Consider the following 22,458-nt stretch of genomic DNA (forward strand, 5'->3'; position numbering starts at 1 on the left):
GATCAGGATTTGTCTTTTACTTACAGGTATCCAGGGGACCACTAGCTGCCCATCAACAAGCCAGAGAACTGGCAGAGAGTTCCCCTGTAGACACAAACACACAGAACAGATGTGAAACAAGCTGCTGTGGTGACGTCCGCCCACCAGCTCACACACACATACACACTTTCATCCATTATAGGAAAGAGTGGGAACGGGAGACATGTTCACCTGTTTGATGGGATTCATCTAACCAGCTACTAGATGATTCTTATCACCAAAACCGTTTCAAATTATTCACCTTTTTAAATAAACCATGTTTTTTTACCTTAGTGTTATTTTTGTCACTTTCCGACTTCATTCATTTATTGCTTGATGCTCTACAAGTTTGTTTCTTAAATTATTGTTTAGTTTCAAGTTGATTTACTTGAATTTAATTTTATCTGTTGCTACATTTAACACTTTGTTAAACCTGACTCTGAGCTCTTAGAAAACAGATTTATTGATTTTTTTTTATTATTATTAACATTTTTTACATGACAGAGTAACAAAACATCTGTTAAACATCCTTTAACATTGGAGAGGTTGACATAAATTGACCTTGACATATATTGACCTTGACATATGAGGGGCTATCGCGTATAAAATAAGACAAATATATAAAACATAAGTGAACATAAATAAGTAAATAAATAAATAAACAAACATGGGGTGTGACAGTAGCTACCAGATACAAAAACATGAGACAGTCATCAGTAAGGGAGCCTTCAGGAGTCATCCTGTTGGGTGGCTCTTATAGTAATGTAAGACCAAAATGGTCCCCAGACCGGTGCAATAGTGTTGTCCCTGCTACTTAATTGTAGAGCATACACTCATGTGAGGCCATTTTAACCATCAGGTTGACCCATTCCTTAACTGTGGGGTTTTTGGAGTTTTCCAGTGCTTAAGGATAACCTGGCTGCTACAGAGATCCCAATTATAATAATAACGGAAAAACTTCCCTTTTGATATATGAGACAGCCGTCCTGGATTTATGACAGTGTGAGAAAAAAGTATACTCTCTTTCGCGTGGATTTGTTAGCCGCCAGATATCTACAAGACCGTTATCCTCACTTAACATATGGATTGCAGCCCTGTCTTTAGGCACTAATGGGCTGGTAAACACGCTTTGATCAATAAAGGCGTCCCAGACCTGATTAAAGTCTCCTGCAAGGATAATATCCCCCTCCCATGTCCCCCAGTATTTTATTTACCTCATGAAAGAAATTGGGGTGCCCCATAGTTGGCGCATAAATATTACACAGTATAATATTGCTACCATTTATGTTGGCCTGAAGACAAATCATTCTACCCTCACTATCTTTCATATTGTTTAATTAAAGTAAAGTTGAGATTCTTGTGTATCAATATAGTGACCCATTACGTCTTGCTGGAGAAGGAGCTATGAAAAACAGGCCCAACCATCCAAATTTCAATTTCATAGCTTCTTCTGCTCCGAAATGAGACTCTTGAATGCATGCAATATATGCTTTGTGATGCTTAAGATACGCCATTATCTTCCCTCTCTTAGCAGGACTTCCACATCCCTTTACTATTCCAACTTATAATTCTAATACATTTTGTAACATAAAAGAAAAGTAATAACCATACTGCAATAAGCCCCAGTCGAAATAACAAAGTAAAAGCCATCTCTATCACAGATTTCTTTGTCATGGTCTACGTTTCCTTTAGCACAAACATATATGCAAAAATAAGAACAAAAACTAAACTTAAAGTGTCCCCCTGAAACTTCAAGAGGGCCTTTTGGCCAATTCTTGTCCCAAAGAAACAACAAAATAAACAGGTAAAATGAAAAAGACATAGAACAGGTTATGGTCCGCGGGGTGCACCCCGACCCAGCCAAGACCGTGCTCCCTCAGCTGCTCGTTGCCAGGCAACAGACCGAGCCAGCTCAGCACTCACCCGCAAAGAGTTCTTCATACTGTCAACCCGTCCCAAGTTGTCATCGGTCCTGCGGACGAATATTATCCCGGAAGTCGTTCACCGTTTTGACCGTGTCTGTTAATGAAGTTTTCCGCCTCCTTAGCCGCTGGTGAAGCGATGTGCTTATTGATTTATTTTAATGAATTTAGCTCCAGTTGTTGTGAAAGTCTTCATCATTGATCAGCATCTTTATGGATAAAGTAGAATGAACATCTGTCCGTTCCCTCCACTCTCACCTGTTCCTCACTGTCAGCACCTACCTGAGGAGGAGAGAGAGAGGGGGGGGGGGGGGGGGGGGGGGATAGTAAGAAAAGGAGGAGGAGGAGGTGGTGGGCGCAGGAGAAGGAAGAGGAGTGATAAAGAGGAAAATAGTAGAAGGAGGAGGAGGGTAAAATAAAGGAGGAGGAGGAGGGGGAGAGATAAAAGAGGAAATGGTAGAAGAGGGAGTAGGGTAAGATAAGGAGGAAAAGGAGCAAGAGAAGGAGAATGAATGACTAGGAAGAGGAGGAGTAGAAAGAGGAGGGGGAGAAGGAGGAGGTGGAGAAACAGTAAGAAAAGGGAGGAGGAGGAGAAAGAGAAGGGGGAGAAGGGGGAGCAGGAAAAGGAGAAAGAGGAAGAGAACAGATAAAAGAAGAAACACTAGAAAGAGGAGAAGGGCAAGATAAAGGAGAAAAGCAGGAGAATGAATAGGAGACGAAAGATGAGGAGAAGGAGGAGGAAATAGGAAGATAGAGGGGGAGGAGAAAGAGGAGGAGGAGAGGGAGGATGAAGCAGAGCTGGAGGAGGTCTGGTGTCCACCACCTCGAGCCCGACAAACCGCGAATATGCTGTGAGGATTTCCTGCAACACAGAAATCATTAAGCAGAAACTAAAGCAGGAAACACATCACACACACTCTCACTGCAGATTCATCACACTGACTGCAGGACACAAACACATCACACACACTCTCACTGCAGATTCATCACACTGGACTGCAGACACAAACACATCACACACACTCTCACTGCCAGATTCATCACACTGACTGCAGACACAAACACATCAACACACACTCTCACTGCAGATTCATCACACTGACTGCAGACACAAACACATCACACACACTCTCACTGCAGATTCATCACACTGACTGCAGACACAAATACATCACACACACTCTCACTGCAGATTCATCACACTGGACTGGGGGAAAGGCTGCTGAGCAGAGGAGAGGTTAGAAGGCGGTTACAAACACAGGTCGGACTGCTGACAAGGCAGATCATCGGGGAATCCAGAGAATCTGCCGGTGGGGCAAGGAAAGTAGAGTCTGTGATCCGATATCTCAGTCCTGCAATAAGAGTTGTCACCAGCAGTATATAAAGTACGGAAGCGTGGAGCTGTCACCCAAATAAAAAAAAATCGGACCTTATCACATATAACGTGATACTTTATTGTAATAACGTGACACCTATCACGTTAAAAGTGATAAGTTTATTATAAGAACACAGCCTGTACTGAATGCAGATGTTGTTACGATCTATATTGGAGCAAAAATACATTTTAGGAAAATATACTCATCAAGCAGAAACTTTTCAGTTCTTTTTGGCAATGATTAATTGTTTCTACTCTGATTTATTGTTGTACAGAAATGTGGGACAGTTACACGTAGGTCACCTGCTGTACGCAGTGAGACGGTGCGTGCCTGTGTGTCTCTGAATTGCCCACAGAGCAGGCATCACCCAACTTGGGACACTTCTTGAGCCAGAGTCCTGCAGGTTTTCAGTGTGGTTTATTATTTCCAAGAGAAATTCCTAATTTACTACATGGGATTACGTTTTACTTCATTGGAGAGATTTGATGAAGCTTGGAGGACACTGTTGACGTTGCACCTTTAAGTAGACGGACCACGTCTTTGTGTCGGCAACTTATTTCTCCCAGTCCCAGCGGTGCATAAAGCTTTATAATTTTCATTTTTATTGTCAGAGACAACATGTTATTAACTGAAAGCAGCGCACACACTCTGTTGCCACTCAGACACATGCACGCACCGTCTCACTGCGTGCAGGCAGGTGACGCACCGTGTTGCTTATAACTGTCTTGTGCTACAATAATAACCAAGTCTGCACCAGCCTCTTAACGACCCATTATTTGAGTCAGGTGTGCTGCAGTATGGACATACTGAAAACCGGCAGGACACTGGCTCAAGAGGTCCCAGGTTGGGGATGCCTGCTCTGTGGCAATCAGACACACAGGCACGCGTGCGCAGGCAGGTGGCCTACGTGTTTCTCATAACTGTCCCACATTTCTGTACAACAATAAACCAGAGTAGAACAATTAATCATTGTCAAAAAGAACCGAAAAGTTTTCTGCTTGATGAGTATATTTTCCATAAAATTGTATTTTGCTCCAATATAGGTCGTAACAACATCTGCATTCAGTACAGGCTGTGTTTCTTATAATAAACTTATCACGTTATAACGTGATAGGTTTCACGTTTTACAATAACGTATCACGTTATAACGTGATACTTTTCACGTTATTACAATAAAGTATCACGTTATAACGTGATACGTTTCACGTTTTTACAATAAAGTATCACGTTATAACGTGATACGTTTCACGTTATTACAATAAAGTATTACGTTATAACGTGATACGTTCACGTTTTTTACCAATAAAGTATCACGTTATAACGTGATACGTTTCACGTTATTACAAATAAACATATCACGTTATAACGTGATACGTTTCACGTTATTACAATAAAGTATCACGTTATAACGTGATACGTTTCAACGCTTTTTACAATAAAGTATCACGTTATAACGTGATAAGTTTCACGTTTTTTACAATAAAAGTATCACGTTATACGTGATACGTTTTCACGTTATTACAATAAAGTATTACGTTATAACGTGATACGTTTCACGTTTTTACAATAAAGTATTACGTTATAACGTGATACGTTTCAACGTTTTTTACAATAAGGTATTACGTTATAACGTGATACGTTTTACGTTTTTACAATAAACATATCACGTTATAACGTGATACTTTTCACGTTATTACAATCAGAATCAGGAATCAGAATCAGAATCAGAATCAGATTTATTGCCAAGTAACTCATTCATTACAAGGAATTTGTTGTGATTTGACGGTGCCTACATATAAATAGATAAATATGAACCATAAGATATGAACAAGCCAACTGGACATATAACATTAAGACTGAAAAACTATATAAGAGTGGAAAATAAAAATTATGTACATAAAAATAAATAAGAGTAAAGTAGTGTATTTACATTAAATGAAATGTGCAGTTCTGTAGTATAAAAATAAAAATGTACAAATTGGAAGTGACAATGAAGGGGGAGTGTGTTAATGCGTGTGTCAGTCCAGGTAAGTCTTTAGGTGAGTTCCAAAGCCTGATGGCAGAGGGGAAGAAACTGTTTTTGTGGCGGGAGGTTCTGGTTCTGATAGACCGCAGCCTCCGGCCAGAGGGGAGAGGTCAAACAGATGGTGTCCAGGGTGGGAGGGGTCAGCTGCTATCCTCCCTGCCTCTCCTCAGGGTTCTGGAGGAGTAGAGTTCTGGGAGAGAAGGAAGGCTGCAGCCAATCACCTTTTCTGCAGAACGTATGATACGCTGCAGTCTGCACCTGTCCTTGGCAGGAGGAAGCAGCGTACCAGACGGTGATGGAGGAGGTGAGGATGGACTCCACAATGGCAGTGTAGAAGTGGACCAGCATTGTCCGTGGTAGATTGAACTTCTTCAGCTGCCTCAGGAAGTACATCCTCTGCTGAGCCTTCTTGATGAGGGATGCTGATGTTCAGCTCCCATCTGAGGTCCTGGAGATGATGGTGCCCAGGAAGCGGAAGGACTCCACAGTGTCCACTGGGGAGCCACGCAGGATGACACGGGGAGGGGGGGGCTGTGCTCTTCCTGAAGTCCGTAATCATCTCTACTGTTTTGGAAGCATTGAGCTCCAGGCTGTTCTTGCTGCACCAAGCCATCAGACGGTCAATCTCCCATCTATAAGGAGACTCCTCCCCACCCGAGATGAGTCCAATGAGGGTGGTGTCATCTGCAAACTTCAGGAGCTTGACAGACTGGTGACTGGAGGTGCAACTGTTCGTGTACAGAGAGAAGAGCAGGGGAGAAAGAACACAGCCTTGCGGGGAGCCGGTGCTGATCGTCCTGGAGTCCGAAAGTGTGGCTTCCCCAGTCTCACGCGCTGCTTCCTGTCCGACAGGAAGTCAGTGATCCACCTGCAAGTGGTGTCGGGCACGTTGAGTTGTGAAAGCTTGTCCTGCAGACGAGCCGGGACGATCGTGTTAAATGCGGAGCTGAAATCCACAAACAGGATCCTGACGTAGGATCCTGCAGAGTCCAGGTGCTGGAGGATGAAGTGAGTGGCCAGATTTACAGCATCGTCTACAGACCTGTTGGCTCTGTAGGCAAACTGTAGGGGGTCCAGGAGTGAGTCCGTGATGGATTTGAGGTGGGACAGAACCAGGCGCTCAAAGGATTTCATGACCACAGAGGTCAGGGCGACGGGTCTGTAGTCATTATCAATAAAGTATCACGTTATAACGTGATACGTTTCACGTTTTTACAATAAAGTATCACGTTATAACGTGATACGTTTCACGTTATTACAATAAAGTATCACGTTATAAACGTGATACGTTCACGTTTTTACAATAAAGTATCACGTTATAACGTGATACGTTTCACGTTATTACAATAAAGTATTACGTTATAACGTGATACGTTTTACGTTTTTACAATAAACATATCACGTTATAACGTGATAAGGTCCGATTTTTTTTTATTTGGGTGACAGCTCCACGCTTCCGTAATAAAGCGCTCAGCGCAGGTGGAGCGCATCAGCAATCATGAATGAATGAGGGGAAGATGCCTTCAGGGCAGCTGGGAAAGCTGGGCCCCGCACCACGGAGCATGACAGGAGCCATTCAAGTGTCCAGCTTGTATTCCAGATACGCTGCTATATCTGTGGGTGGCAATAGAAAACGTTATCTTTTCAGAAAGTCCAAAGGGTCAGTCCAATAGTTTTTATTTTTTAATAATTGATATATTAGCTATACTGAACCTTAGCATGAACAGTTGTAATGGGCTTTATGCACGGTGCTGTTTTTTTTTTTAACTTCCGGTTCACGACACGCCAGTAAAAACGCTTCCGGTTAAAGCTATGGTAACGTTGTGGCTGTAGATTTGAACACTGAGGGAAACAAAGGAATATGATATTGTTCATATTCGAGACAACAGGTAGTATAGTTGTTTATAGAAGAGTGTATTACTATAATGGTATAATATATAACGTGAGATGAAGCAGGAACACAAGTTTCAGCGGCGTGAAAGGTGGACAGCTGAAACACTGCTGTGTTCCATTGTTACCTCGTCAGCTAAATACAATTCAACCATCAGTTTCCACACGTTTCCCTCGGATGATCAGCAATGGAAGAGATGGATGGTGAACATCAGAAGGGATAATCTCATCATCACTCCACACACCCGTGTATGCAGTCGACACTTTACAGCGCAAGATGTCAAAGAGCCGAGTAAGGAAGGCAAGAGGAGGCGCTGAGACCCGGCGCCGTTCCACTTTTATTTCCGTGGAACAACTTTTCTCTTGGTGAGAGAAGACTTCTGTGTGGGAACGCACAGCTAGAGAACCAGAGAATGTGGAAACTGGGGAACCAGATTGTGCACACGATCACGACTACTGCGTGGGTCCGGATCCTGCCGTTGTGGACAGTGTGCTGGAGGAAAAGCAGAGGCTACGAGAGGAAGTCGCTCCACTAAGGCAGCAGCTGGAGCAGATGTTCCTGTCACGTTTCGGGATACAGCGATTTGATGGGTCCGATGTGGACATTCGTTTTTTCACCCGGTAAGTACATTTGTTAGTTATCTTCTACTTTTAGACCAGTTATATGGAGCCCCTCTTTAGAAATAAAGTGATAATAATAACGATAACAGCAATGACAACAATAATTAAAGCCGCAAGCGGCATCCATCGGGTCCGAGCTGCCTGGACCCCGCCACCCGATGTCGCCATGACAACAGGTGGTGTAACGCGCTAAGGACCCAACCGGTATGAATCATGTCAAGTTTGGTGCAGTTCCCATGTATTCCTATGGAGATATGAGCAAACCATGTTTCATGGCGAGAAGGCTTTTTCCGTCGGTTGCCACGGTTACACGCTTTCTCCTATCAGAAAGATTTGAGTAGCGTTTGTTCCCCAACTTGTCCGGAAGGTTCCCACCAAGTTTGGAGTCGGTCGCCCGAATCCCCTCAGACTAGTTCGTTCAAATGGCAGTGAAATCCAAGATGGCGGGTACACCGTTGCCATGGCAACAGGTGTTCGATTGACTTCTTTGCTGCACTTGGGGTGGGACACGTATGAATGCTGTGAAGTTTGGTGAAGATCCCGTGTATTTCTATGGAGATATGAGCAAACCGTGTTTCATGGCGAGAAGGCTTTTTCCGTCGGTTGCCACGGTTACAGGCTTTTTCCTAATAGAGAGATTTGAATAGCGTTTGGTCCCCAACTTGTCAGGAACGTTCTCACCAAGTTTGGAGTCGGTGGCCTGAATCCCCTCAGACTAGTTCGTTCAAATGGCAGTGAAATCCAAGATGGCGGGCACCCAGTTGCCATGGCAACAGGTGTTCGATTGACTTATTTGGTGGACTTGGGGTGTCACCAGTATGAATCCTGTCAAGTTTGGTGCAGATCCCACGTATTTCTAAGGAGATATGAGCAAACCGTGTTTCATGGCGAGAAGGTCATTTTCCGTCGGTTGCCACGGTAACACGCTTTCTGCTATTAGAAAGATTTGAATAGCGTTTGGTGCCCAACTTGTCAGGAAGCTTCCCACCAAGTTTGGAGTCAGTCGCACGAATCCCCTCAGACTAGTTCGTTCAAATACGATGTGTGTAAAGTGGAAAAAATGGGAAAAAAAATGGCCGCACACGCCAAGATGGCGGGCACCCCGTTGCCATGGCGACAGGTGTTACATTGAGTTTTTTTGGTCAACACGGGGTGGTACACGTGTGTGCCGAGTTTCGTCTTCCTACGTTGAAGTAGACTTCCTGGGCCCCATTCATGTGGTGATTTTGGTGACTCTAGGTGGCGCTGTTGAGCCAATTTTGCATTGATGTGTATGCGGACCTTATAATATCCGATTTTCGCCGGGCTTGACGTGTGTGCCAAGTTTCACAACTTTTCATGGGTGTTTAGGGGGTCAAATTTGGCGTCGAAATGCTTAGGAGGAGAAACATTTCAACCACAATAGGGCCTTGCCATACTTTGTATGGCTCGGACCCTAATAATAATACATAGCCACGCTACATAATGCATAGTCTATTCTTCTTAATAATAATAATAATGTTGTTGATGATGATGATGATAATACAGTGTCACAAGAGGAGCTCCATTATTTTATTTTTTATATTGGTGAAAATTAAAGAGCTGAGTTATAGCACAGGAGATGGTATATTGCTTTCTGCTTATTGCTTACTGTAAACATCTAGCTTACATGTTGTCGACTGTGAGCAGGTCTGATTGTAAGGTCTGACAGCAGCAGGGTGAAAGGGGCTGCTCTGTACTGTGAAAATGTTAAGCATTTATTTCATAAGGTAACCCCTCAGTATAACTGAAGTTTGCAGGAGCTTCACCTGTAGAATCTGCAGGTAGTAAGCAGCCAGGTGGATGATCAGATGCAGATATCTGCTGAGAGTGAAACATCAAGGGGAAATGGGGGGTCGTCTTCTTATATTTGGATAGACTGGTTTACTTGTTAGACTCCATGAACATGGAAATTAAAAACGTATTCTGAAATACAAATTAATAAGACCCCGGTCTAACAGGTGGTTGCTTGTAGCAGGAAGGTTTACTTCAGATCGCAGATGAAGGTCAAGAACACCAAAAGCATCATCAATGGAGAGATACAGCAGGTCCTTCCTCCCCTCTGCTGTCAGACTCCACAATTAGGCCTGTTCACAGCAGTGTTGATGTATTTATATTGTAGTTGTGTATATATATATATTTGTATACACAACTTGTTTATCTATTCATATTGTTTTACTTGTTTACTGTGAAATAGTACAGCTGTCTACAGCACTATGAATTACCCCACTGAGGCATAAATAAATGTCTATCTAAAAAAAATTTACACAGCGTGTGGGAAAAAAATGACTGAATATCTGACTAATGTAGTTTGGTTAACATTTATCCTGCTTATGGTCATTTTCAAAATAATGAATAAAACAAAATGGAATGTCCCTCAGGTGAAGTTAGGTCTCCATCTGTTTCCAGGTTTGCATCTTATGACCACCTGATGCGGTTTTGGCAGGTCATTCAACCATCACTGAAATACATGGTCCGAGCGACCAGCTTAACTGCTGATGATGCTGGACGACTGAGTGCTCCCACGGTAGGCCTTATTTGTAATTATGTGATTTTCCAACTACAGCACAATAAAGTAGTACAGCCAACCATTTATTTCTTATCTTGTGTATTTCACAGGGACAGGCTCTACACCCAATAGATGAGATGTTCCTGTTCCTGAACTACCCGGCCCTTGTACTGAAGCAGAGGGACCTGGCTGACCGCTATCAAATCCACCAATCTACTGTGAGCAGAATAATTCTCACATGGAGCATTTTTTTGCTTTCTGTCCTGGGTGCACAGAGAATCTGGATGACACAAGAGAGGATCCGGGAGTACCTACCTGTAGAGTTCAGAGACTATGCTGACACCACTGTGGTTCTGGACTGCACTGAGCTGAGGTGCCAAACCCCTTCTTCTCCCTTGCTACAGAGTGAGGTCTACTCAAACTACAAGTCCCACTGCACCCTGAAAGGAATGATTGGTATAGCACCACATGGTCCAGTGACCTTTGTTTCTCCCCTCTATGCTGGTTCGATCAGCGACAAGCAGCTGTTTGTGGAATCAGGTCTTTGCAAGCTTCTCCGTCCAGACTCAGCGATCATGGTGGACAGAGGCTTCCTGATGGACAACTGTGTGCCCTGTAAGATGTACGGACCTGCATTTCTTTCAGGAAGACATCAAATGCCTGAGAGTGAGGTCAGGGAAACGCAGGCAATCGCACACCTCAGAGTGCATGTGGAGCGTGTGATTCGAAGATTGAAAGAACACAAGTTATTGGATTCAGTCATTCCTTTGAATATGTTTGGTAACATTAATCAGCTGTACGTTGTTGCATGTCTCCTGCTGAACTACGAAAATGGCCCCTTGGTTAAGGCTTGGGCAAAGTAGAACAATCAAATCTGACATTGCAAGTGATTATTGTAGAATAGTTAGTCATTGAATGTGATATTGTTATTGCTGTTTTAAACATTTTGATGCAATAAAAAAAGGCGATCTCACAGCCTTCCTTTGGGACACAAACGGTGGAATTTTAATTGTTTTGTGTTTGTTTGTTATTTACAAGCAGAGGTGGGTAGAGAAGCCAAAAATTCTGAAATAATAGTACTGTTACATGAGAAAAATATGACTCAAGGAAAAGTCAAAGCTAGTCATCCAAATAATTACTCTAGTTAGACTAAAAAGTACTTATTGAAAAAAACTACTAAAATACTGACAACAACATCAGATATATTCTTTTTAACTAAAAATCAATAACTGAAACAGTGATGAAAAAAATGAACATGAATAAAACATCCATCACATTAAAACAGTCTTCATAAAACTGACGTAGCCTCCAGCACAGTATGTTTGTTTTCTGAGATGGTCATGTGGAAGTCGTGTAACAAAACTGATTCATATTAATAAATGGCCAAAAAAATAGAAGCAACGAGTGGAATGCATGCAATTGTAATGGAGTAAAAGTAGTGTTAATTTATAAGTATATTTGAGTGAAAGTAAAAAGCACACCGTTTTAAAACTACTATAAAAAGTACATTTTTTGTACAAACTTACCCAAGTTAATGTAATGGAGTAAATGTACCACGTTACTACCCACCTCTGTTTACAAGCAGTGCAAGCATCATAATCAGTTTTCTCTTTTATAGCTTGTAGAACTTCATCATCCCTGTAAATCCTCTGAATGAACAGGTCATCCTCAGTGTAGACTACAAAGCCGCACCATTCAAATCCACTTAATAAAAGTTGCCCCTGCACCTGCCAGTAGTAGGCATGTGATTTTTTTAACTGAAGTATGTCATCAGAGACCCTGAGGTAAGTGCAGTCCACATAGCTTCTGACATGAGGACACTTCACCTCTACCAGTCCAAATGCAGGTTCAGCTTTTGGGTCGTAGATCAGACCATCTGGTGAAGCCCCAAGCCACGGCGCATCGGGATGAATGATGAAGCCACATGGGTAGTGGTTGACGTCCCTCGCCAGACAATACTCCTCTATTGCCTTAGGCTCCAGCTCGAGGCCTCTCTTCATGTCGGCAGTTTTGTAGCCTGACTGGGAGATTCGAGGCCAAGCTTTCTGCCGATGACTGTCCTCTCACATGGCAAACTTCTCTGAAGCACATCACATGGATAAACAGTATATAATTAAACAGTACAATTATATATATATATATATATAAACACTATACTATTATTAAAACCAAAATGCATAAGGTCTGCTAGGCTGCGGTTTCTGAAAAAGATGTTTATATGAAGGCAAAGTTTTAAAAACAAAATCATATTTAACACAGTTTCTTATTCCGACAGGATCATCATGTTTGTTTACAACTATATATGCTGTTGGGTGAAAAGTGCACATACCTAAATCTAGAGGATGTCGCACGCAGCCTCCTTAAGAGGTGCCATTCCTGCAGAGAGCTTTGCTGCCTTGTGCTCTCCTCAGTTCGGTGGGCCATGTCATGTGATGTTTCCAGAGACATCATGTGGAGTTGCTGATGATGGCTCAGTACAAAGCAGCACTTGGTGGGGCCCAAGAAGTAATTGGAGGGAGGTACAGATGGTCGTGGTGTTGCAGTGGAATGCAAACACGTTTTAGGTGGGCTCCATGCTGGGAGGAGATAGGAGAGGACACTTCCTTCTTGAACTTTGCCAAAGGCACTGTCCACCAGTGGTATAGCCCCTGAAATCCCCACGGTGGTTATAAGTGGAGCAGTGTCCCTTGGCATCTGTTCATAGGCCTCGTTCAGGTGAAGCACAGTCATGTCTGGGAGCTCGCAGGTCAGGTTTGAGGCTGCTTTGTATAAATTACTCCTGCAATTACAACATAGCGTCATTGTTTTACATGTTCAGTCAAATATTTTATGAGATCAATTCAGTTTAACCTTCTGACCTGCCAAACTTTGGAGTAGACTTTATTCTTAAGAAGTTGTTCATGCTGCTTGTTGGTTTGGTATCATCTACCATGTACTGTGTACTCACTGCATCTATGCCTTCTCTTGTGCCTCACTGTTAACAAGCTGTGTGCGATAAGAAGAAGAGTGTGCATGTGTGCATGCTTATAAAGGGAAATTCAATGAAACAGACAAAGGAAAATAAATGAACTATTCTATATGTAATGTATTACCGGATTCCTTCAGCCAGTCTTCTTTCTTTGGGTCTTGCTGATACTATCACCATCTGATTGGTCGGACCAGGTTTGAAGCCCTGTAAAGAAATGTAAAAGTTAAAGATGATGTTTTTGTATGTGTGTAACTAACAACATTATGTTAAAAAATTTGGATTTTTCATCTGAGTACGAGGTTTGTGCCACTGCTGTTCAGAATGTGTGCAGCTTTGTGTTGGGGGTACAGCTGTAAGTCCCTTCTGGCTGTAATCAGCAGACTGATACAGCAAGGCTGCAACATGACTGCACAGGGCAAGCCCAGCAACACATGAACACTGGTACGTCAGCAGCTCAACAGGTTTAGTGTCTTTGAGAACCACCTGTAAAAGAAGTTGATAGAAACAGTACCATGTGAAGTGTTTTTATATCCATGCAGTGAATGATAGCCCTAAAACTGGTATGACTTATAAAAACACAGCAACTAAAGTTGTTAAACTTGTTATATGTTTTAGCCAAATTTTATTATATGTTAAAATACTGAATAGATATAAAATACTGAATTATTTTTGTCTAGTGTGCATTTCTGTAGTACCATTAACCTGCCAGGGGGTCTACAGATGAAATTAGCCTTGAGCTATATTTACATTTGACTGAATGTTCATTAATATGCATCGTTTCCCCTTATTTCGTCTAAATGAAAAAAAAACTCCTGACAATAAATGTAGAGCTACATAGTTCCCATCACATTAATAAACCAGAGTAGAAAATGCCTCTGAACGACAGACATTAACAGCAAAAATTACAGCAGCATGAAAACCCAGAACTGCAACTAACTGCCGTTTGAGGTGATATTTAATAAGTAAATTGCTAATCAAAGAACACACAATATAAGTAGCAAAGCATTACTATATGTCAAAAACAGACCAAACATATTTCTGTGTAAAATGTGAGCTTAATATTTACTGTTCTTACTACACGGTGTCCTAATCACATTAACACGTTGACTAGCTGCCTGTCTTCTTATGATGCTACCTTCGAGCTACCACTGTTAGCGAAACACTTACCTTCATAATCGTGTATAAAGTCGGTGATAAACAACTTAAAGCCTTTAATCCGCTTGCTTGCGGACGTCGCCGTATGCTTCTGGAAAATCCTGTGGACATCGTCCACGTTGATGCGAGGCAAGTCTTGAAGACAACGGGTAAAAAACACCATATTCACCGCTTTGGCAGCTGTCAACCGGAAGTAGTTGGGCTGGCTTATCGTGACCCGGAAGAGACTGCGCATAAAGCCCATTGTGTGCGTGTCAGAGCAGGTCTGCCACTCCGCGCCCACACCTGTTACACCACCAACGTTTGAGCAGCTGCACAAAATGGACAACGGTGAGGATGGCGCTCAGTCACAGGAGCAGTGTGTTGGGGAGCTGCACCCATGGCCTTATTTGAAAGAGCTTTTTGAGTTTGTTGGTGCTAAAAGCAACTCCTGGCAAATGCGTTGTATCTTGTGCAAACCAAAACCCCAGGAAATATTGGCGTTCAAGAACAGTCCGTCAAACCTCAGGAAACACATTAAGGTAAGTCATTAGCGCTAGCTACGTGTTAGCTAGTTAGCTAAGCTAACATTAGACCGCTCATCTGAATACCTAACATCTTAGTGTGCAGACGTTATTGCTATTAGAATTCATGTTCTTGCTCTTAGGGATACAAACATTGTCTGGGGAAATGATTTTAGGTGGTGCTGCTGTTACAATTCAAAAAAGCCAAACAGTACTGTTAACAGCAGTAAAGTTATAGTGAAACCGGGGGGGTCTTTTTCATTTTATGAAGTCAAATGTTAATCTGTATAATTTACTTAAATGCACATTTTGTATTGAATCACATTTTTATCAGAAAAACTATCTGACCCATGACTCATAGATTAAAAACATCAGCGCCCCCATTTGAGAGCCAGATCAAAATTGTTGTGTGCACCGCTGGTGATGATATAAGGCTAACATTATAAGCTAAAGGCAATGCTGCCCTGACAAACATTTGTATCACTTGACTCTCTTTGTATCACATGGCTCTCCTACATTTGCCCCTCTAGAGAAAGCACGAGAGATACCTGGAGAAGTACACCAAGCTAGCTATTCAGAAAAGGAAGCATGAGGAAGATCCGAATGACCAAGCAACACCCAAGCAGCTGAAACTGTGGGATACACCTCGTGTAACACAGAAAGGTGTGGATGAGCGTCTTGTTGATTTTGTGGTTAATGGCCTGCACCCTCTGAGTGTTGTAGAAGAACAGGGTTTTCAACGTCTAATTAAATACCTCCAACCCGACGCATCTGTCATGGTTCGCAATACCATGAAGAGCAGAATTGACAAAGCAACTACAGAGATGAAAGAGAATCTCAAGGCGGCGATGCATGATGTGGAGTTCATAGGGACCACCACTGACTGCTGGACAGCAAACAGAAAGGGCTTCATCAGTGTCACAGCCCACCGGGTACATCCTACAAGTCTGCAGCGGTGCTCTGCTGCACTAGCATGCATGCAGCTGAAAGGACCACACAACTTCACTGCACTTGCAGATGCTCTGACTAAGATCCATACAGGTATGTAGGCTATTGGTAGGTTTAGTAGCATTTTCCTTGAGTCCAATTCAGTTTAAATATTTAGGCTTGTTGTCACATCTGCATTCATTCGTTAATTTTAATACTTGACATACTTAACTCTGAATATCTGGATTCTTAACTGTTAATGTGTGCAATCATCAAATTTCCTGTGGTGTCGTATCGGTATGCCTTTTTTTTTACCCGTCTGTCTGTCTAGAGTTCAACATCAGAGACAAGATTGTGCGTACAACGACAGATAGTGGGTCCAATTTTCTGAAAGCCTTCAGAGTGTACGGTGTCGATGATGAAAACAACAGTGCAGAACCATTCGGGGCAGAGCCAGATGAATCAGGTGAGTGTTGCATCATATTGGTTTGTGAAGATGACATAACTACTAAGTGTTTGGATATCTTGAAAAACACCCTTGAATGCTAATTAATATTTTATTAATAAGGAGAGGAGGATGGTGAAGAGATCACGATGGAGGCTGTTGAAGCCGGCCCCTTGCTGGAGCAGGATGATGGCCTGGAATACCAACTGCCAAATAGGGCTGCACAATTAATCGGATTTTGATCGTGATCACGATTTTGGTGGCCACAATTAAACGAACCTGATCGTCAGCGATATTTACATTAAAAACGCAGCTCTGCTGCTTCTCTGATCACACACATTCTCAACCTGCAGTCGGCCAACCACCAGGGGGCGAACGCGAGGCCAAAGCTTCATTAAGCTGCCTAAAGAACAAGGGCGTGCACCTTTTACAGTCGGCAGCTAGTTGTACTCAGTGTTGCTAGTTTTCACTCACCTCTAGCGACTTATTTTCAAAAAACGACTAGCGACTAATCTAACGACTTTTTCTGGTGATATTGGAGACTTTTGGAGACTGACGTGAAAGAGCGTATAGTTCACTCTTCAACAAGGGGGGGGTGCTCCGACCCCTCCCCCGTCCAGAAGCACTCAGAAGAGGCTTGGTCCTCACGCAGCAGCTGGACTCAGAGCAGAAGATCTGTTTCATGACCAGGCTGAAAATGAAACGTACATAACTGCTGCTGGCTGGTCCCGCGCTGGCTTACCGTCAGATATTAATGTTTATTAATGAAGAGTGTCGACATTAACATTTAAAAAGTGTTGTGACATGTTGCAGACTCCTAATTAAAAAAAACATTACACTTAATAAAATTAAACTTAAAAAACAAAGAAAATATTGACTGAAGAATTAAATTTTTATTATTTCTTTACTGTTCTAAACATTTTTATGTTGTCTTTTCTTCAATGTTTGCCTTTCTCACAACATCCCTCCCACACTAGCATCCATTACTAGTGATGGATGTTCGGCTCTTTTCAGAGAACCGGTTCTTTTGGCACCTAAACAGCTCTTGATTTAGCATCTTTTGTAGCCCCAAAATTTACATTAACTTCTCAAAAATGAATGGTAAATGTATTTATTGCATTATTTATCATCTATTCTAATTTAAAGTTTACTTTTTCACAAAAAATTGTTGCAAAGTAGTTTGTTTATAATTGGTGCAATAAAAATACATGTTTTTCCAAACACAGTGAATAATCGCGATTAATAATCGTGATTACAATATTGATCAAAATAATCGTGATTATTATTTTGGTCATAATCGTGCAGCCCTACTGCCAAAGCACCATCGCTGTGCCTGTCATCTTCTGAACCTGGTGGATGATTGATCGAGTTTATGGATCCAAGGGATGACATGTAAGTTTGAACGCTTATTCTCAACACGGTCCTTTGATATTCGCAGGTGGCAATAGTTGATGTCCAAGCAGTGAATGAAGACCGGATCTACATAAAGCTCTCTCGCTCATCGTTTGCAAAGTGCCAGGCTCTCTGGAACAAGAGCAGCAGATCCACCTCGCCTACAGAGATAATTGAAGAACACTGCAGACTCCAGCTCCTGAGGCCTTGTGAAACAAGGTACACTTTGCATTTTGAGACGTGTTCAACCCTTTCAATCTGTTTCAGATGTAAAGCACTATACAAATATAATGTACCCCCTTTCTTATTGTTACAAGGTGGAATTCTCTCTTCTATGCTGTTGAGAGGATTGTACGGATTGTGAAAGAACAAGGAGAAGCAGCCATTGCAGCCATCTGCAGCACGCTGAAGATTCCGATGTAAGTTTACTTTGCACTACCACTAGGGCTGCACAATATATCGTTTGAGCATCATCGCAATATATTTGTGCGCAATAGTAACATCGCAGGTCAAATCGCAACGTAGGAGGCAAATTAACTCGTGTGTTCTTATCTAATTTCAAAGGTACCTGACATACATTGTGCACAGTGATCCACCATAAAGTGCTGTTCAAGTCATCTGCTGAAATTCTTGTATCTTTTCATATTGAAATATATATCGCAATGTATATCGCAGGGTTGGAAAATATTATAATGCCAGTTTCTTCCAATACCGTGCAGCCCTAATTACCACCTAACTGTAGGGTCGGCTGGTGTAAGTAAATGTGTAAGAGATCATCAACAAGAGCAGCTAGCTTCTTTATTCACCATCTTTTCAGGTGATATATTCTTCCCTGCTGTTCTACCAACACTAAAGGTGATGACCTGCAGTGCTAACTTATAGTGCCGCCTAGTGGCCTAACAGGGAGTAGAACTAAGTAATAATGCTATAATGCACTTGCAAAGAACACAGCATAAACTTTGCATAGTTTTAGGTGTTGTGGGCATGTAATGTTTGACTGTTTAGACACTGATGGTTTTGTGTATCTGTATGTTTCTCAGGTTCAGCTTTTCTCACAGAATATGCAAAGACCATGAGCCCAGTTGCAAAAGCAGTTGATGTTCTTCAGGGTGAGGCAAACGTGCAGATGGGGTGGCATGTACCCTCCATCACACTGCTCAAGTCCAAGCTCCAGAACCTTCACACCACCTCCAAGTACCGTGGGCCATTGGTGGATGCTCTTCAAGCAGGGCTTGAACGTCGCTTTGGAGAGACGCTTGCTGATCCAGAGCTGATTGCTGCTGCCATTCTTGTCCCCAAGTTCAGGACACGCTGGACTACTGATGAAGGCATCATTAAATGTGGTATGTGTTGCTTTCTTTTAGGGGCGTCCCGAATCCCGATACAACTTTTTCACTTCTGAGACAATACCGATATCACAGCCTTCAGGATTGATCGATACTGATATCAGTCCGATAAGATATCAACATAAATCATACACACTTTTACCCGTTTTGTAGTGTGGAATATGTGAACGGCATGATCAAGTGATATTACTCAAACATAGAACAATATTTAGCAACAGTAAGCATGAGGGAAAAAAACTGACCATTTTATTATTAACCATTTATTATTAACCAAACGCATGCTGCATCCGAGCGCTGCTGGAAAGAATTGCTAGACCAGAATTCAGGGTGGAGTGGACTGCTTATATATCGGAGATTTTTGATGCAGTCCGATATCATCCGATTATTTTTTGCAGATATCAGACCTATTTCCGATATCGTATCAGGACACCCCTATTTTCTTTTATTGTATTGTTATATTTTTTAAATTATGTTTAATATTCTTAACACCCTAAAACTCACTCCCCTCACATCTATATGTACATTCAACCAAAGTGGATATAAATATGGTATAAATTCCACTTATAACCCCACAACCCTTCCCTACCTCCTTCTCCACACCTCCATCCATAGTCCTTCATTTCCTTGCCCTCCCTTGCTCAGTCCCTCCCTCTTCTGTCCATCCCCTTCTCTTGTATTCTAATTTTGTTTCTTCATTTGGTTTTATATCCCCCATAGGCCTTGACTACATCAAAACCCACCTGAAGGAGCAGAGTAGTGCAGCACAGTCAGGTGACTCTCTGTCGTCAGCAGAAGAGGAGGACTTCTTTTTGTCAATCAAGCAGACAGATCAACGGGACGGTAACACCAAACAACTAGAGTCCTACCTGGCCAGTCCAACTGATACCATGGACATCCTAAAAACATTTCCATCTGTGTGCCACCTGTCTCTTAAGCTCAACACACCACTACCTGCCTCAGCTGCCTGTGAGAGGCTTTTTAGCACAGCAGGAATGATTTTTAGTCCCAAGAGGGCTAAGCTGCTTTCTGAGAACTTGGAAAACCTGCTTCTCATGAAGCTCAGCAAAAGGTTTTGTTAAATTTGTTTTGTTTACCATGCCTTCACATTAAACTCGCATAGAGGGATGGAGTGATGCAGTGCAGAGGTGGAGAGGGGGTTTAGTGCTGTGTAGGTGTAAACATGAGTAACATATGAGGAGCACAAGTGTTGTCTTTAATGTGAAGGGTTTTTCATTGATCTTCACTGAATGCATGGTGTGCAACTTTTTCTTTTTTCCATTTTCAATTTCTTTGGCAGGAAGATTTCACAGTGTTTATTGTACTGGAAAATAGCCAGAGAAGCTTATTTTCATCTGTAGTTCCTGGGTGTGCCACGTACAAAAACACACCTGTACAGTGTTAAACATTTGTTACCTGATGTATTAAAAAAGTGCTATTAAATAAAGTTGCTTGAGAGTTGGGCCTTAAGCATGATTTGTGACAGTTTACATTGAGATACTAGACAGCGGTGGTTGTTGAAACAATAACATTGCTAAACATTCTGCAATTTTCAATACTGGGATTTGACAAATGTTGCTTAATGAAATCTATTGAGTGCAATTTATTTCTAACAGTACATGTACGCTACCTCGTTCTGCCAGTGCTGACGTAGTATCTTAAAACTAGAGGAAATGGTTGCATGCAAAGAACATATTTCACCAAAGTGTAAACTTAGAATGAGTCTTAGAAATTAATTGGCAATAATATGTGAATACGTGAATATGTGATGATGAAGAGGAAAGGCAACAGGATGACAGCAGCTCAGACCTTCTGGAGGAAGACGCATAGACCAGCTGTGTGTTTAATGTGTTACACAGTCACACACTGCAAGCTACCATGAAGCAAATTTAAACTCTGGTTGAAGAATATTTAGACCACTTTTTATTAAAATACTTACGTGTTCCAGCTTTACTGTAATAAAATGTGTAAATAGTCACGTGTTCCTTGTTAAATGCTTTAGATTAATGTTATGCTACAGTTACTGTTGGTGTTGTATTGCTGCTGGTACCCAAATTTCCCTGAGGACTCTCCAAAGGGATTAATGAAGTATTTTCTATTCTATTCTATACTCGAAATATTCTTGTACATGGTAAAGTCAGGATGGTTCATTATGAAAACAGTTTTAATGAAACAGTAATATTTTGGGCTGCCTGTCTTTCTCTCTGTCTTGCAGTGGAATGAAGTGGAAAAACTCTTGGGAACCAAAGTTCCCAAGAGTACAAGAATATTCCATCAACGTGGACGATGTCCACAGGATTTTCCAGAAGCATACGGCGACGTCCGCAAGCAAGCGGATTAAAGGCTTTAAGTTGTTTATCACCGACTTTATACACGATTATGAAGGTAAGTGTTTCGCTAACAGTGGTAGCTCGAAGGTAGCATCATAAGAAGACAGGCAGCTAGTCAACGTGTTAATGTGATTAGGACACCGTGTAGTAAGAACAGTAAATATTAAGCTCACATTTTACACAGAAATATGTTTGGTCTGTTTTTGACATATAGTAATGCTTTGCTACTTATATTGTGTGTTCTTTGGTTAGCACCATTTGCTAATAAGTCACTACTGCTTCTCTTCCTCAGTTTCCGACAAGAGTGAGACAGAAGTGACAGTGAGGACAAAGTGCTTCAGATCCATGAAAAAGAGCCAGAAGCCGCATTCATTGAGTGTAGGGAAATGGGAGCAGCGGGAAGAATTTACTTATTAAATATCACCTCAAACGGCAGTTAGTTGCAGTTCTGGGTTTTGATGCTGCTGTAATTTTTGCTGGTAATGTCTGTCGTTCAGAGGCATTTTCTACTCTGGTTTATTAATGTGATGGGAACTATGTAGCTCTACATTTATTGTCAGGAGTTTTTTTTTTCATTTAGACGAAATAAGGGGAAACGATGCATATTAATGAACATTCAGTCAAATGTAAATATAGCTCAAGGCTAATTTCCATCTGTAGACCCCCTGGCAGGTTAATGGTACTACAGAAATGCACACTAGACAAAAATAATTCAGTATTTTATGTCTATTCAGTATTTTAACATATAAGAATATTTGGCTAAAACATATAACAAGTTTAACAACTTTAGTTGCTGTGTTTTTATAAGTCATACCAGTTTTAGGGCTATCATTCACTGCATGGATATAAAAACACTTCACATGGTACTGTTTCTGTCAACTTCTTTTACAGGTGGTTCTCAAAGACACTAAACCTGTTGAGCTGCTGACGTACCAGTGTTCATGTGTTGCTGGGCTTGCCTTGTGCAGTCATGTTGCAGCCTTGCTGTATCAGTCTGCTGATTACAGCCAGAAGG

At 41.8% G+C, this 22,458-nt stretch overlaps 2 protein-coding genes across 2 annotated transcripts; both read left to right on the forward strand.

Moving 5' to 3' along the window:
• The first annotated feature begins 7,509 nt into the window (after positions 1–7,509).
• Positions 7,510–11,369, forward strand: LOC121647476. The gene is made up of 4 exons (XM_041996969.1): positions 7,510–7,524; positions 7,609–7,853; positions 10,281–10,398; positions 10,491–11,369. The coding sequence occupies exons 1-4, from the start codon at positions 7,510–7,512 to the stop codon at positions 11,241–11,243; spliced, it is 1,131 nt and encodes a 376-aa protein (XP_041852903.1). The 3' UTR covers positions 11,244–11,369.
• A 6,394-nt stretch (positions 11,370–17,763) lies between these two features.
• On the forward strand, positions 17,764–20,195 carry LOC121647477. Its single transcript, XM_041996970.1, has 3 exons — positions 17,764–17,770; positions 18,811–19,113; positions 19,834–20,195. Exons 1-3 carry the CDS (start codon positions 17,764–17,766, stop codon positions 20,193–20,195), a joined length of 672 nt encoding a protein of 223 aa, XP_041852904.1.
• Positions 20,196–22,458: the final 2,263 nt, after the last annotated feature.

This window comes from Melanotaenia boesemani, chromosome 10, assembly GCF_017639745.1.
Source record: "Melanotaenia boesemani isolate fMelBoe1 chromosome 10, fMelBoe1.pri, whole genome shotgun sequence".
NCBI classification, from domain to species: domain Eukaryota; kingdom Metazoa; phylum Chordata; class Actinopteri; order Atheriniformes; family Melanotaeniidae; genus Melanotaenia; species Melanotaenia boesemani.